The sequence below is a fragment of the Babylonia areolata genome, chromosome 23 (genome assembly GCF_041734735.1).
Source record: "Babylonia areolata isolate BAREFJ2019XMU chromosome 23, ASM4173473v1, whole genome shotgun sequence".
NCBI classification, from domain to species: Eukaryota; Metazoa; Mollusca; class Gastropoda; order Neogastropoda; family Buccinidae; genus Babylonia; species Babylonia areolata.
In genome coordinates, this window is record NC_134898.1 from 38277113 (window position 1) to 38289827 (window position 12715).

Consider the following 12715-nt stretch of genomic DNA (forward strand, 5'->3'; position numbering starts at 1 on the left):
AATATTCCTTGTGACCCCGGTACACTTGGTAATAAAGACCTATTGTATTCTAAGAGATCTACACTGAATCACCAGTATTTGTGATGGAACATTAAACAAAATTTCATTCAGTGATATGAGAGAGGGCAAAGGCAACAGCAACAACAGCAATCAACCAATCAGCCAAACAACGAAACAAAACAAAACATGAAGGTATGTTGGTGATCGAAGAGGAAGTGTAGGGGACAGCCCAAGATGAATCAATGGCAAACAGTGGACAGAGACCTGAGGCTTGTCTGTTATTTATTTATTTATTTTATTTTCATTATTATTATTATTATTTATTTAAAAAAAAAATATATTATTATTTATTTATTTTATTTTATTTATTTTTTCTCAAGGCCCGACAAAGCGCGTTGGGTTACGCTGCTGGTCAGGCATCTGCTTGGCAGATGTGGTGTAGCGTATATGGATTTGTCCGAACGCAGTGACGCCTCCTTGAGCTATTGAAACTGAAACTGTCCACAGACAATGGACCTATTACCAGCAAACTGGCCAATGACCGCTGGTAATGGAGCGCTCTGCAGCAGCTAAACTATCACCCGGTCATTCCCATCTGCAAATGCTCTCAGTTCTATTTCTCACGGCACCACAGTTCATAGCATTGTCGGAGAGAGAGAGATCACAGAACACGCGCTATCCACAAATCACGCCTGTTTCCCCTCAACCAAAACAGTGCCAAAATTGTTACCAGAGGACAACACTTACGTTGCCATCATTCGTTCGTTTATTTATTTATAGTCTGTTCATCTAAGATGATGATATTAGACTGAAAATAAATGATATTATTATTATCATTTGGATTATTATCATTTCTATCATAATGATGATTGTTATTATTAATTAGAAATTTAAAAAAATGTATTTAAAAAAATAATCTAAAAAGAAATTAAAAGTACCTCTGAAAATCGATGAAAAATTCCCCAGAGCTCAAAACAAAGTGTAGGAACCCCGGTTGAAGTGTCCTGTAAATTCCAAGGGATGGTCGCCGGTACAATGGTTTACCCCAGAGACACAGCACGACGCATTAGATGTATATTTACAGTAAGCTCCCACCGAGGTCACCGCGCTAACTGAAGATATTGATCCTGAAATCCAGAGGTAAACTAACAAACCGAAGACACTAAATACAACTAAATAAAAAAAAAAAGAGAAAAGACTGAATATTTGTAGAGCTGTTGATTCCTGTTGCGGTTGCTAACCAAGGGCAGGCCACTCTCCACGTTGCCATCGTTTTGTTGCTGTTGTTTTGTTGTCAGTGCGCCAAGTGCGTGCTGCACATGACACTTCGGTTTATCGCCTCATCCCCAAAAATGACTAGTCAGATGCTCTGTTTGGTGTTTCAGTCAAACTTGGGAAATAGGGCGAGGGTCGGGATTCGAACCCAGTCCAGTCCCTCATGGACAGTGAAGAGGCAGATAAACGTCTTAACCATTCTGCCACCTCGCCTCTCCAGCAGTCTTTAACTAACCAGACGCTAACAGGAATCGAACCCGTTCAGATTTCACAAGTCGCGAAACGCAAGACCCCACCCCACACTCTTGGCTACCATAACCCATATGTCGCTCCAGTCGATGATGGTGATAATAACGAAGTTGTTGATGATGACGATGATGGTGATGACGATGGTGATGATGATGACGACGACGATGGTCATGATGATGATGATGATGATAATGATGGTGGTGGTGGTGATGGTGATGGTAATGACGACGATGATGATGATGATGATGATGATCCATGTAAACAAAAATAGGGTTAGTGTTCTTTTGTTATTACACACATTTCTCTTCACTCTTTTTTTTTTTTTTTTTGGCTTCTGTTGAATGAGAAGAAGAAGAAGAAGAAGAAGAGAACAGAACAAAGGAAAAGAAATCAGCAGGGCCTATCTCTGTTCATTTACTTTGCACTGCATCTGTCAAAGTATTTGGTTTGTTCAGTGTGGTGGGAGAGAGAGAGAGAAACAACAACGTGTTTTGTAAGCTGGATCCTTGCTGATGGGTAGTTCAGCATGTGGGTCTGTTTTTGCTGTGTGCATCCTCCCTCAGTGAGAGAGAGAGAGAGGGAGAGAGAGAGAGAGGAGGGGAGATAGAGGGGGAAGGAGAGAGAGGGAGAAAGAGAGGGGAGGAGGGAGAGAGAGGGGTAGAGGGAAGGGGGAGAGAGAGAGGAGAGGAGAGAGAGGGGGAGGAGGGAGAGGGGGAGAGAGGGGGGAGAGAGATGGAGAGAGAGGAGGGAGGCAGATGGGAGAGGGAGAGTGAGGGGAGAGAGAGAGGGAGAGAGGGGGGTGTGGGGGTGGGGAGAGAGGCGCACAGACACACAGACACAGACACACAGAGACACACACACAGACACACACACACAGATATACACACATGCGTACACACATGCACACTCACGCACACACACACACACACACACACACACATACGAACACACGCACGAACACACACGGTCACAAGCACTGACATCCAACCTATCTACTATCTACCTAATTACTGCCACTGTCCTCACACAATTACATGACACAGGCACAAAACACAGGCACATAACACAGACACACTATAAGGGCATTTGACACACACACACACACACACACACACACACACACACACACACACACACCACGGGCACATAACATACACATAACACATCGTCATCGCATGTATGAACTGACCAATGGCGTAGTTCGGTCAACGTAGGCATTTAGTCACGTGTAACTGTCAAAAAGTTAGAGCCAAGCAATGCAACTGGCTCCTGATGTCCACGAACATGATCCCCCAAGCTATGGGCAAATAGCAGCACCCCCTGAAGAGTCACATCCACGGTTCTGGCGGGATTCGTCGAGCGGAGGTGGCGGTAGAACAGATAATTATGTTCACATCCCGGCACTGAAGGTAGACATACAGCCTCCTGGACAGCTCAGGGCGTCAGCATGGAGGCAGAAGATACGACGGCCCCATCCAGGAACAACCTATGGAGAAGGAAAACTCGCGGAACACCCACGACGGATTTCAAGTTCCCCCTCGCTGATGGAACGTGCTGACTGAGGATAGCAGAGAGACCTCCTCCAGGACAACGCACAGCACATAACGCATCTACCCATCACATGGGGAACGCGGAAGGAGCAGAAGGATGTCGTTCATGAGCTCCACATTTCCACGGGCTGTTGATGCCACCGAACATGACAAGAATTTAAACAAACCAAATGGAAAAAGAAAAACAAAAGGAGAAAAGAGAACATTGATTCATGAAGAACAAGAGAGGCAAGGCCTTCAAGACTCACTTGTGGCAAATTAAGTCCCCTAGCATTAATTACAGAGTAATTTCCCTTTTTTACTATCTGCACCAAAACGTTTGCAAAATAAATAAAACTTCCATGCTTAGCAAAAGAAGTTCCTGTTTGAAGAAAAAATGATATTAATGACTGCTCTTGTTGTTGTGTCAGAATATCAGATCAAAGTGCCAAGTTTAAAGAATACCAAAAAAATAAATATAACAGTCAATGCAGTTTGCATATAATTAGGCTTCATTTTTTAATTTTTTTGTGCCCATCCCAGAGGTGCAATATTGTTTTAAACAAGATGACTGGAAAGAACTGAATTTTTCCTATTTTTATGCCTAATTTGGCGTCAACTGACAAAGTATTTGCAGAGAAAATGTCAATGTTAAAGCTTACCACGGACACACACACACACGCACACACAGACAACCGATCACCGGGTTAAAACATAGACTCATTTTGTTTACACAAGTGAGTCAAAAAGAAAGGGAGAACATAATGAATTGTAAACACATGTATGTATGTATGTATGTATCTGCCTGTCGGTATGTCTATCCATCAATCAATATATTCATGCATTCATTCAGTTAACTGTTGATTGAATCACTCTATCACTCTATCTATCTATCTATCTATATGTCTGTCTGTCTGTATACTTGTTTATTCATTAAATTGTCTTTTTATCTGTTTATCAAATGCAAATCAGATCTTTCGAATATAATCTTAAAACATATCAAAGATTGAAACTGCTTTAAAAAAATGTAGCAAGTTTGTATTTCAAATAACAAAAAAAGTAATTATAATAAAATACATTTGTCTTATTCATACTTCACGTATGTGCTGAGAGACACTGGGTAAGCGCCAAAAAGAAATGATGACGACGACGACGATGACGATGATAATGATGATATGATCCATTTACCCATTTACCTGTTTACGTAACTCATTCATTTCACGTTCCCCCAATTATGATGATGATTATGATCTATCTATCCATCTGTCTATCTATCTATAACACCTTTACTTCAGCTTCTCTCATTCCCGTGGAGTAATGATGATGATCATCATTATAGATAGATAGATAGATAGATAGATAGATAGATAGATAGATAGATACCTTGCTCTAGATATAACGTCTTTTCACCTTCTCTCTCTCTCTCTCTCTCTCTCCCCACCCACAGAAACCAAAATAGGTACAGAGATCCCCCTGTACCTGGGTTTAATTTGCTCATGTCGTCAAGGCATGAGTTTATATATATATATATATATATATATATATATGTCTCTCTCTCTCCCTCTCTCTCTCTCTCTCTCTCTCTCTCTCTCTCTCTCTCTGTGTGTGTGTGTGTGTGTGTGTGTGTGTGTGTGTGTGTGTGTGTGTGTGTATGAAGCATTGAAGAGATGTTACGACGTGGTGAATGTTGTTGAACATTTGCGTTAGGTTTTTTTTTCCTTTTTTTTTTCTTTGGTTGGTTTGTGTTATGTGTCATGCTAACTTCATTTATCCTTCTTTCATGTTACCCCCTTCAGTAAGGGGCTTTGGCCTTTGTCTGAATTAAAAAAAAAAATGTTATCGTTATTCCCATCCACAAAAATCCACAGAAATTCACCCCCTTCAAAAAGGGGCTTTGGCCTTTGTCTGAATTAAAAAAAAAAAAGTATCGTTATTCCCATCCACAGAAATCTACTCCTTCAGTAAGGGGCTTTGGCCTTTATCTGAATTTTAAAAAAAATGTTAACGTTATTCCCATCCACAGAAATTCACCCCCTTCAAAAAGGGGCTTTGGCCTTTATCTTGTTAATAAAAAGAAAACCGTTATCGTTATCCACATAAGTTCACCTCCTTCAGTAAGGGGCTTTGGCCTTTATCTTGTTAATAAAAAGAAAACCGTTATCGTTATCCACATAAGTTCACCTCCTTCAGTAAGGGGCTTTGGCCTTTAACTTAATGATAATATTGTTTTAAAAAAATCGCAATCTTTATTGTTATCTTCATTCCTATCCACAGAAGTTCACCCCCTTCAGTAAGGGTTTTTGGCCTGTATCTTAATAAAAAAGAAAAAAAAAATCGTTATCGTTAATGTTATCCCCATCCACAGAAGTTCACCTCCTTCAGTAAGGGGCTTTGGCCTTTATGATAATATTGTTTTAAAATTCGTTATCGTTATCGTTATCGTTATCCCCATCCGCAGAAATTCACCCCCTTCAGTGAAGGTCTTTGGCCTTAATCTGAAAAAAAAAAAAAAAAAAAAAAAACAGAAGAAAAATCGTTATCATTATCGTTATCGTTATCTCCATCCACAAGAAGTTCACCCTCTTCAGTAAGGGCCTTTGGCCTTTATCTTAATTTAAAAAAAAAAAAAAAAAATCGTTATCATTATCGTTGTCTTTATCCCCATCCACAGAAGTTCGGCGTGCCGCCGTCCATGTACGACGGCGTGCACCACCATCCCAGCTCCGCCACCACCACCAGCAGCAGCACAGCAACCCTAGCCGACATCGCCGCAGGTGTTGGCGGAGGCGGCGGCGGCGGCGGAAGCGGCGGCGGAGGAGGAGGAGGAGGAGGAGGAGGGGGAGGGCACGGGGGACCTCACCCCCCACCACCACCACCGTCCCTCCCTCCTCCCCCCTCAGGTGGGGACAAGCTGGGGCCCCGTTTGGGGGAGGGGGGCAGCGGGGGCAGCGGCGAGCGTGGGGAGTCATCGCAGCAGCAGCACCACCAGCACCACCACCACCAGCACCACCAGCCGCGGGGCACCCAATACCTGACGTCCAACTGCGTGCTCTTCACCTACTTCAGCGGCGACGCGGCCTCCGTGGTGGACGAGCACTTCTCGCGGGCCCTGAGCCAGCCGTCCAGCTACAGCCTGGACAAGCCTGGAGCTCACAAGACTTGTTCCAGACCCGGTGAGTTATGTAATGTGTCTGAAGGCCTTGAACTGTCCAGCTCTCCTTAGAGTTTCTTATCACTGTGTATGAGTACACACACACACACACACACACACACACACACACACACACACACACACACACATATGTATATATATTTTTTATATATGGGGTGTGGGTAGCTTTTTATTCATTCGTTTGTTTGTTTGCTTGTATATTTGTGTATTTATCTATTTATTAGTCTATCTATCTATCTATCTATCTCTCTATCTCTCTATCTCTCTATCTATCTATCTCTCTATCTATCTATCTATCTATCTCTCTCTCTCTCTATCTATCTATCTATCTATCTATCAATTCTATTTATTTCGTCTTCTTCTTCCCTTTCCCCTTCTCAACATTACTATCATCATTATCACGTGTGGAAAAAAAAAAGAGTGTGAGGTTGGAGGGAGGGAGAGAGGGACACTGAGTGATTTTAAAGACTTGGGCCAACGGCGCCTATCAGAACAAAATAATGCAAACAAAACTCATCTATCTATCTATCTATCTATCTATTTCGTCTTCTTCTTCCCCTCCTTCTTTTTAAAACTACTATCATCATTATCATGTGTGGAAAAAAAAACGAAAGAGAGAGAGAGAGAGGGACACTGAATGATTTTAAAGACTTGGGCCAACGGCCCCTATCAGAACAAAATAATGCAAACAAAACACATCTGTCTGTCTATCTATCTATCTATGTATCTATCTATCTATCTATTCAATTTATTTCGCCTTCTTCTTCTTATCATTGATATCATTATCATCATGTATGGAAGAGAGAGAGAGAGAGAGAGAGAGAGAGAGGCTGGAGGGGAGGGAAAGAGGGAGAGAGGGAGGTAGAGAGAGAGAGAGAGAGTGTGTGTGTGTGGGAGGGGGTAGGTTGTGTGTGTGTGTGTGTGTGTGTGTGTGTGTGTGTGTGTGTGTGTGTGTTGGCTGGTTGGTTGGTTGGGTGGGTGGTCATTAACTCAAAGTGTATTGACTGAAATAGATAAAAAGATAACAAAAAAAAAAGAAGAAGAAAGAAACCAAAGAAAGACAAAAAGAATAAACCCCCCAAAAGATAATGTCCTTCATACTCATTGTCCACTATTATAACTGAGTCACAGAAAATTGATTGTTCTCCCAGATTTAATTTTCGCTACAAGGGATATCAACCAGGAAACCCGTGAAATAAGAGAAACATGCGTTCTGAGTGCACCCCCAGGGGAACAACATTACCAAATCGTATCATCTGAACTCATCATTGTGTAAATAGGTATTTCTTTATGAATAGACAAGAGTGTGTAGTTCCTACTTCTGATCATCATCATCGTCGTCGTCATCATCATCATCATCATCATCATCATCTCCTTGTTGTTGTTGTTGTTGTTGTTGTTGTTCAGAAGCAGCAGCAGCAGCATTCATCATCACTGCACGTTTCTTTTCATGTTTGAGTGATTGGTGTTGCTTTGTATTTGTATTTCTTTTTATCACAACAGATTTCTCTGTGTGAAATTCGGGCTGCTCTCCCCAGGGAGAGCGCGTCGCCATACTACAGCGCCACCCATTTTTTTTTGTATTTTTTCCTGTGTGCAATTTTATTTGTTTTTCCTATTGAAGTGGATTTTTCTACAGAATTTTGCCAGGAACAACCCTTTTGTTGCCGTGGGTTCTTTTACGTGCGCTAAGTGCATGCTGCACACGGGACCTCGGTTTATCGTCTCATCCGAATGACTAGCGTCCAGACCACCACTCAAGGTCTAGTGGAGGGGGGAGAAAATTTCGGGGGCTGTGGCCGTGATTCGAACCAGCGCGCACAGATTCTCTCGCTTCCTAGGCGGACGCGTTACCTCTAGGCCATCACTCCACTTGTACATGACAACAGTGGCCAGTCCATCGTTATTACATTATTGTAGGTACATTAATTATAAGAAACCAGTCTGTTCCGTCTGTGCTCAGATATGGGGTACCACAAGGTTCCGTCCTGGGACCTGTACTCTTTACAATGTACACACAACGTCTAAGTTCGATCATTCAACAGTCTGTACCTCACTATCATCTGTTTGCTGACGATTCTCAACTGCATGATTCTACTATTCCCTCTGAAATTCCATGTTTAGTTTCTAAATTTAAAACTGGTATAGAAAATGTAGCAAAGTGGATGAAACAAAACAAACTAAAAATGAATGACGACCAAACAGAACTCATGTTGACTGGCAATAAAAAAAAATAAGCTCAAGCAGATAAATACAACGTCTATCATTTGTTCTGGCATAGAAATGTCTTTTTCTAGTTCTGTCCGCAATCTTGGTTTTTTTCTCGATTCATCCCTCACGATGGAAACTCATGTGAACCACCTGTGTAAAGTTCTTTACTTTCAGCTTCGTAAGATTAGTAAAATCCGCCCCTTCCTGTCTGTTGATGCCGCCAACAAACTTGATGTTGCCTTCATTTTATCCCGCCTAGATTTTTGTAATTCTCTCTTAGCTGGCCTTCCCAATGATAAACTCTACAAGATCCAGAAAATACAGAATAGTGCAGCTCGACTCGTCCTTAAAAAGTCGAGGAGGGAGAGCACTGCTGCTCTTCTGCGGACACTTCACTGGTTGCCTGTTCACGCCAGAATTGAATATAAAGTTGCCTGCCTATGCTTTCAGTGCCTGAAGTGTAATACCACACCCTCATATCTTTCTGGGCTTATTAACCTGTACTTGCCAAACAGAACATTGAGATCTCTTGGTTCCTCCCAGCTAACTGTTCCCCGATACTTCCTTAACTCCTGTGGAAAGAGGTCATTTTCCGTCTTCGGCCCAACAACTTGGAATTCTCTGCCTATTGCTGTCAGACAAACAACTCATCTATCTACCTTTAAAGCAAATCTTAAAACTTATCTCTTTAAAAAAAAAATACTTGTCATAACTCAATAGTGCTGTTGTCCCAGGCCCATGGCAGTGTGAGTGTGTGTGATGGGAGGGTAGAGAAGTAGAGAGAATGGGGGTGGGTCGATGGATGGTGGTGTGGTTCGAAAGGGAGAATGACCCGATTTTTACCCCTTTTACCTTTCCTACCCAAAATTTTATTTTAAAATTTTTACAAAATCTGTGGTATGCAGATTACAATTATGTTCCTTTTTACATGTATGTATTTTAAGTGAAAATTGCTGTCATCTCAGCCGTTTAATCATGTGTTTGTCTGTGCGTGTGTGTTAATGTGATTGTTGGAGTGTAACAGTTGTAGTATTGATAGTGTGTTAGTTTGTGAGTTTTATGCATTGTGTTTTTATGATATTAATGATTCTGTTTTATGTTTCTGCTACTTTTTATATGCTTTCTTGTTTCATATTAGGTATTGGATTGTAAAGCGCTTAGAGCTTGCTTATGCTTGTATTATAGCGTTATATAAAAATAAAATATTATTATTATAAGATTTAGTGATATGCCACCACCAGCACCATCTCCACTGCCTACAACAACAACGACAACAAGACAAAAACAACGAAAGGTGACAATAGATGACTATCCCCAAATCCCACACAGACAACGAACGGTAACCACTAGATAACTATCCCAAATCCCACACAGACAACGAACGGTAACCACTAGATAACTATCCCCAAATCCCACACAGACAACGAACGGTAACCACTAGATAACTATCCCCAAATCCCACACAGACAACGAAAGGTAACCACTAGATAACTATCCCCAAATCCCACCCAGACAACGAAAGGTAACCACTAGATAACTATCCCAAAATCCCACACAGACGACGAAAGGTAAACCACAAGATAACTATCCCCAAATCCCACACAGACAACGAACGGTAACCACTAGATAACTATCCCCAAATCCCACCCAGACAACGAAAAGTAGCCACTAGATAACTATCCCCAGACAACAAAAACAACATCGAAAGCTAGGCCAAATCAATCCTCAAGACACCCCCCCCCCCCACCCCCCGCCCTCCTCCCAAGAAAGAAAGAAAGAAAAAAGAAAAAGAAAAAAAAAGACCTATAAAACCATAAAAAGGACACGTGTGCTGTGCTTTGAAGTTTCCTTCTTCTCCTTCTTCTTCTTCTTTATTTTCTTCCTTCTGTTTTCCCTCCCTTTCTTTCTCCCTCCTTGTTAAAGAGTTTCGCACTGAGAACAAGAACAAGGGGTGGAAGCAGCGAAAGAGAAAACAACACAATAACAGTCAACGGTTATCAACTTCTGAACACCCTTCTCTTCGGTTCTGCCCACCTCCCCCCTCCCACGCCCCCCCCCCGGCTCTTCCCCCCCCCTCCCCCCCCCCCCACACACACCCACCAATCCTCCATCCCTCATCTCCCGTCCTTCTCCTCCTCCTCCTCCTCCTCCCCCCCTTTTACCCACCTCAACCCTCCTCATACCCCCCTGCCTCCCCACCTCCTCCCACCATCCTCCTTCTCCTACATCCTCCTCCTCCTCCACCACCACCACCCACCACCCACCCCGTTCCCTCTCACCACCACCACTCCGTTCCTTCCTCGCCTCTCTCTCTCTTTCCATGCCACTCTACCCACATGTAGATACACGCAAGAACAGTAATCCTTTCCCCCTTGCAAAACAAGCTCCTACCCTAAAGGGGAGGTTGTGGGGGGGTGAGGGGTGGGGGGGGGGGTGGCGGGGGGAGTGGGGGGGGGGGGAGGTGGAGGGATGGGGGCGGGGGGGGGGGGATAAACGTAACGAGATCCAGGTGGCGTTGTTGAGAAGACATGGATTATGCGCCCGCTCGTAGTGTGGATTTGGGAAAGAGGGGATAAGGGAAAAGAGCCTGCATGGAAAGCAGCTGCTTAGTATTATATATATATGGAGAGAGAGTGATGTTAACATTCTTGGCTGTGTATTGAGAACAGGGAAGAATTCGCCTACGGTCTCTCTGACAGTCTGAGTGATAGGGTAGGGTTCATGTCCAGTTTCTACACCCTGATGGTGATGATATTATTGAGACGGCGAATCATTTTACACAGTATCATCTCCTCTCTCTCTCTCTGTCTCTCTGTCTCTGTCTCTCTCTTTGTGGAATGGCTGTGAATGGTGGAATAATGGTGTATTTTGATTGTTGATTTTGTTGTTGTTGTCTTTTTTGCTCATTTTCGCTTCTTTAGCTTTGTTCCCTCTTTAGAGCGAGGGCTGGATGTAAAAAAAGCATGTTTCTTGCTTATCTATTACCCTCGATAATAAAGATTTCGTCTTGTCTTGTCTTGTCTTCTCTCTCTCTCTCTCTCTCTCTCTCTCTCTCTCTCTCTCTCTCTCTGTGTCTCCGTCTCTGTCTGTCTGTCTCTCTGTATATGTAATCTGTGTATATGTATGTATGTATTTATGTCAGTATATATATATATATATGTGTGTGTGTGTGTGTGTGTGTGTGTGTGTGTGTGTGCGTGTGCGTGTGTCTATGTGTGTGTGTGTGTGTGTGTGTGTGTGTGTGCATTGATCGCTCAACATACCAACAGAGGAAAACAAATGCAGGAAACAACAACTTCTAAACCACCATTTCCGTCATTTGAAGATAACTTCGCAAACGTTGAAACGGAAAATATAAATTGGAAGACTTCAAAGAATGCAATGGAGGAGACGGAGAGGAGGGGGGGGGGAGAGACGGGAGGGGGGAGGGAGGACGGGAGGGGGAGGGGTATGGGGAGGGGGGCAGGCGAGGGGGCATTCGAATTCCCTCTGTGGGTGGGGAGAGGGTCAGTATGACTGCCTGCATAACTCATCATCCCCTATTGGGGAGTAGTGATTGAGGGATCGGTCATCGGAAATTTCCGAAACTAAAACTCATCTCCCGCTTCACTGCACTGCACTGACAGACAGAGGACAGAGCACAGAGCACGGAGTGCATAGCACAGAGCGCAGAGCACACAGAGCACAGAGCGCAGAGCACACAGAGCGCAGAGCACAGAGCGCAGAGCGCAGAGCACAGAGCGCAGAGCACACAGAACGCAGAGCACAAAGCTCAGAGCGCAGAGCACAGAGCGCAGAGCGCAGAGCACACAGAGCGCAGAGCACAAAGCTCAGAGCGCAGAGCACAGAGCGCAGAGCACAGAGCGCAGAGCACACAGAGCACAGAGCACAGAGCGCAGAGCACACAGAGCGCAGAGCACAGAGCTCAGAGTACACAGAGGGCAGAGCACATAGCGCAGAGCACACAGAGCGCAGAGCACAGAGCGCAGAGCATACAGAGCGCAGAGCACACAGAGCACAGAGCACAGAGCGCAGAGCATACAGAGCGCAGAGCACAGAGCGCAGAGCACACAGAGCACAGAGCACAGAGCGCAGAGCACACAGAGCACAGAGCGCAGAGCACACAGAGCGCAGAGCACAGCGCAGGGCACAGAGCACAGAGCGCAGAGCACAGAGCATAGAGCGCAGAGTACACAGAGCGCAGAGCACACAGAGCACAGAGCGCAGAGCACAGAGCGCAGAGCACACAGAGCACAGAGCGCAGAGCACACAGAGCGCA

The 12715-nt window shown here is 44.0% G+C and overlaps 1 protein-coding gene across 1 annotated transcript in view; it reads left to right on the forward strand.

The window, feature by feature from the left end:
- LOC143298145 (uncharacterized) overlaps nucleotides 1–12715 on the forward strand; it is a 50875-nt gene that overhangs the window by 9977 nt on the left and 28183 nt on the right. The window contains exon 2 of the mRNA XM_076610875.1: nucleotides 5725–6226. Within this exon, the coding sequence (XP_076466990.1) occupies nucleotides 5725–6226 (502 nt within the window). The remainder of the gene's footprint in view (nucleotides 1–5724; nucleotides 6227–12715) is intronic.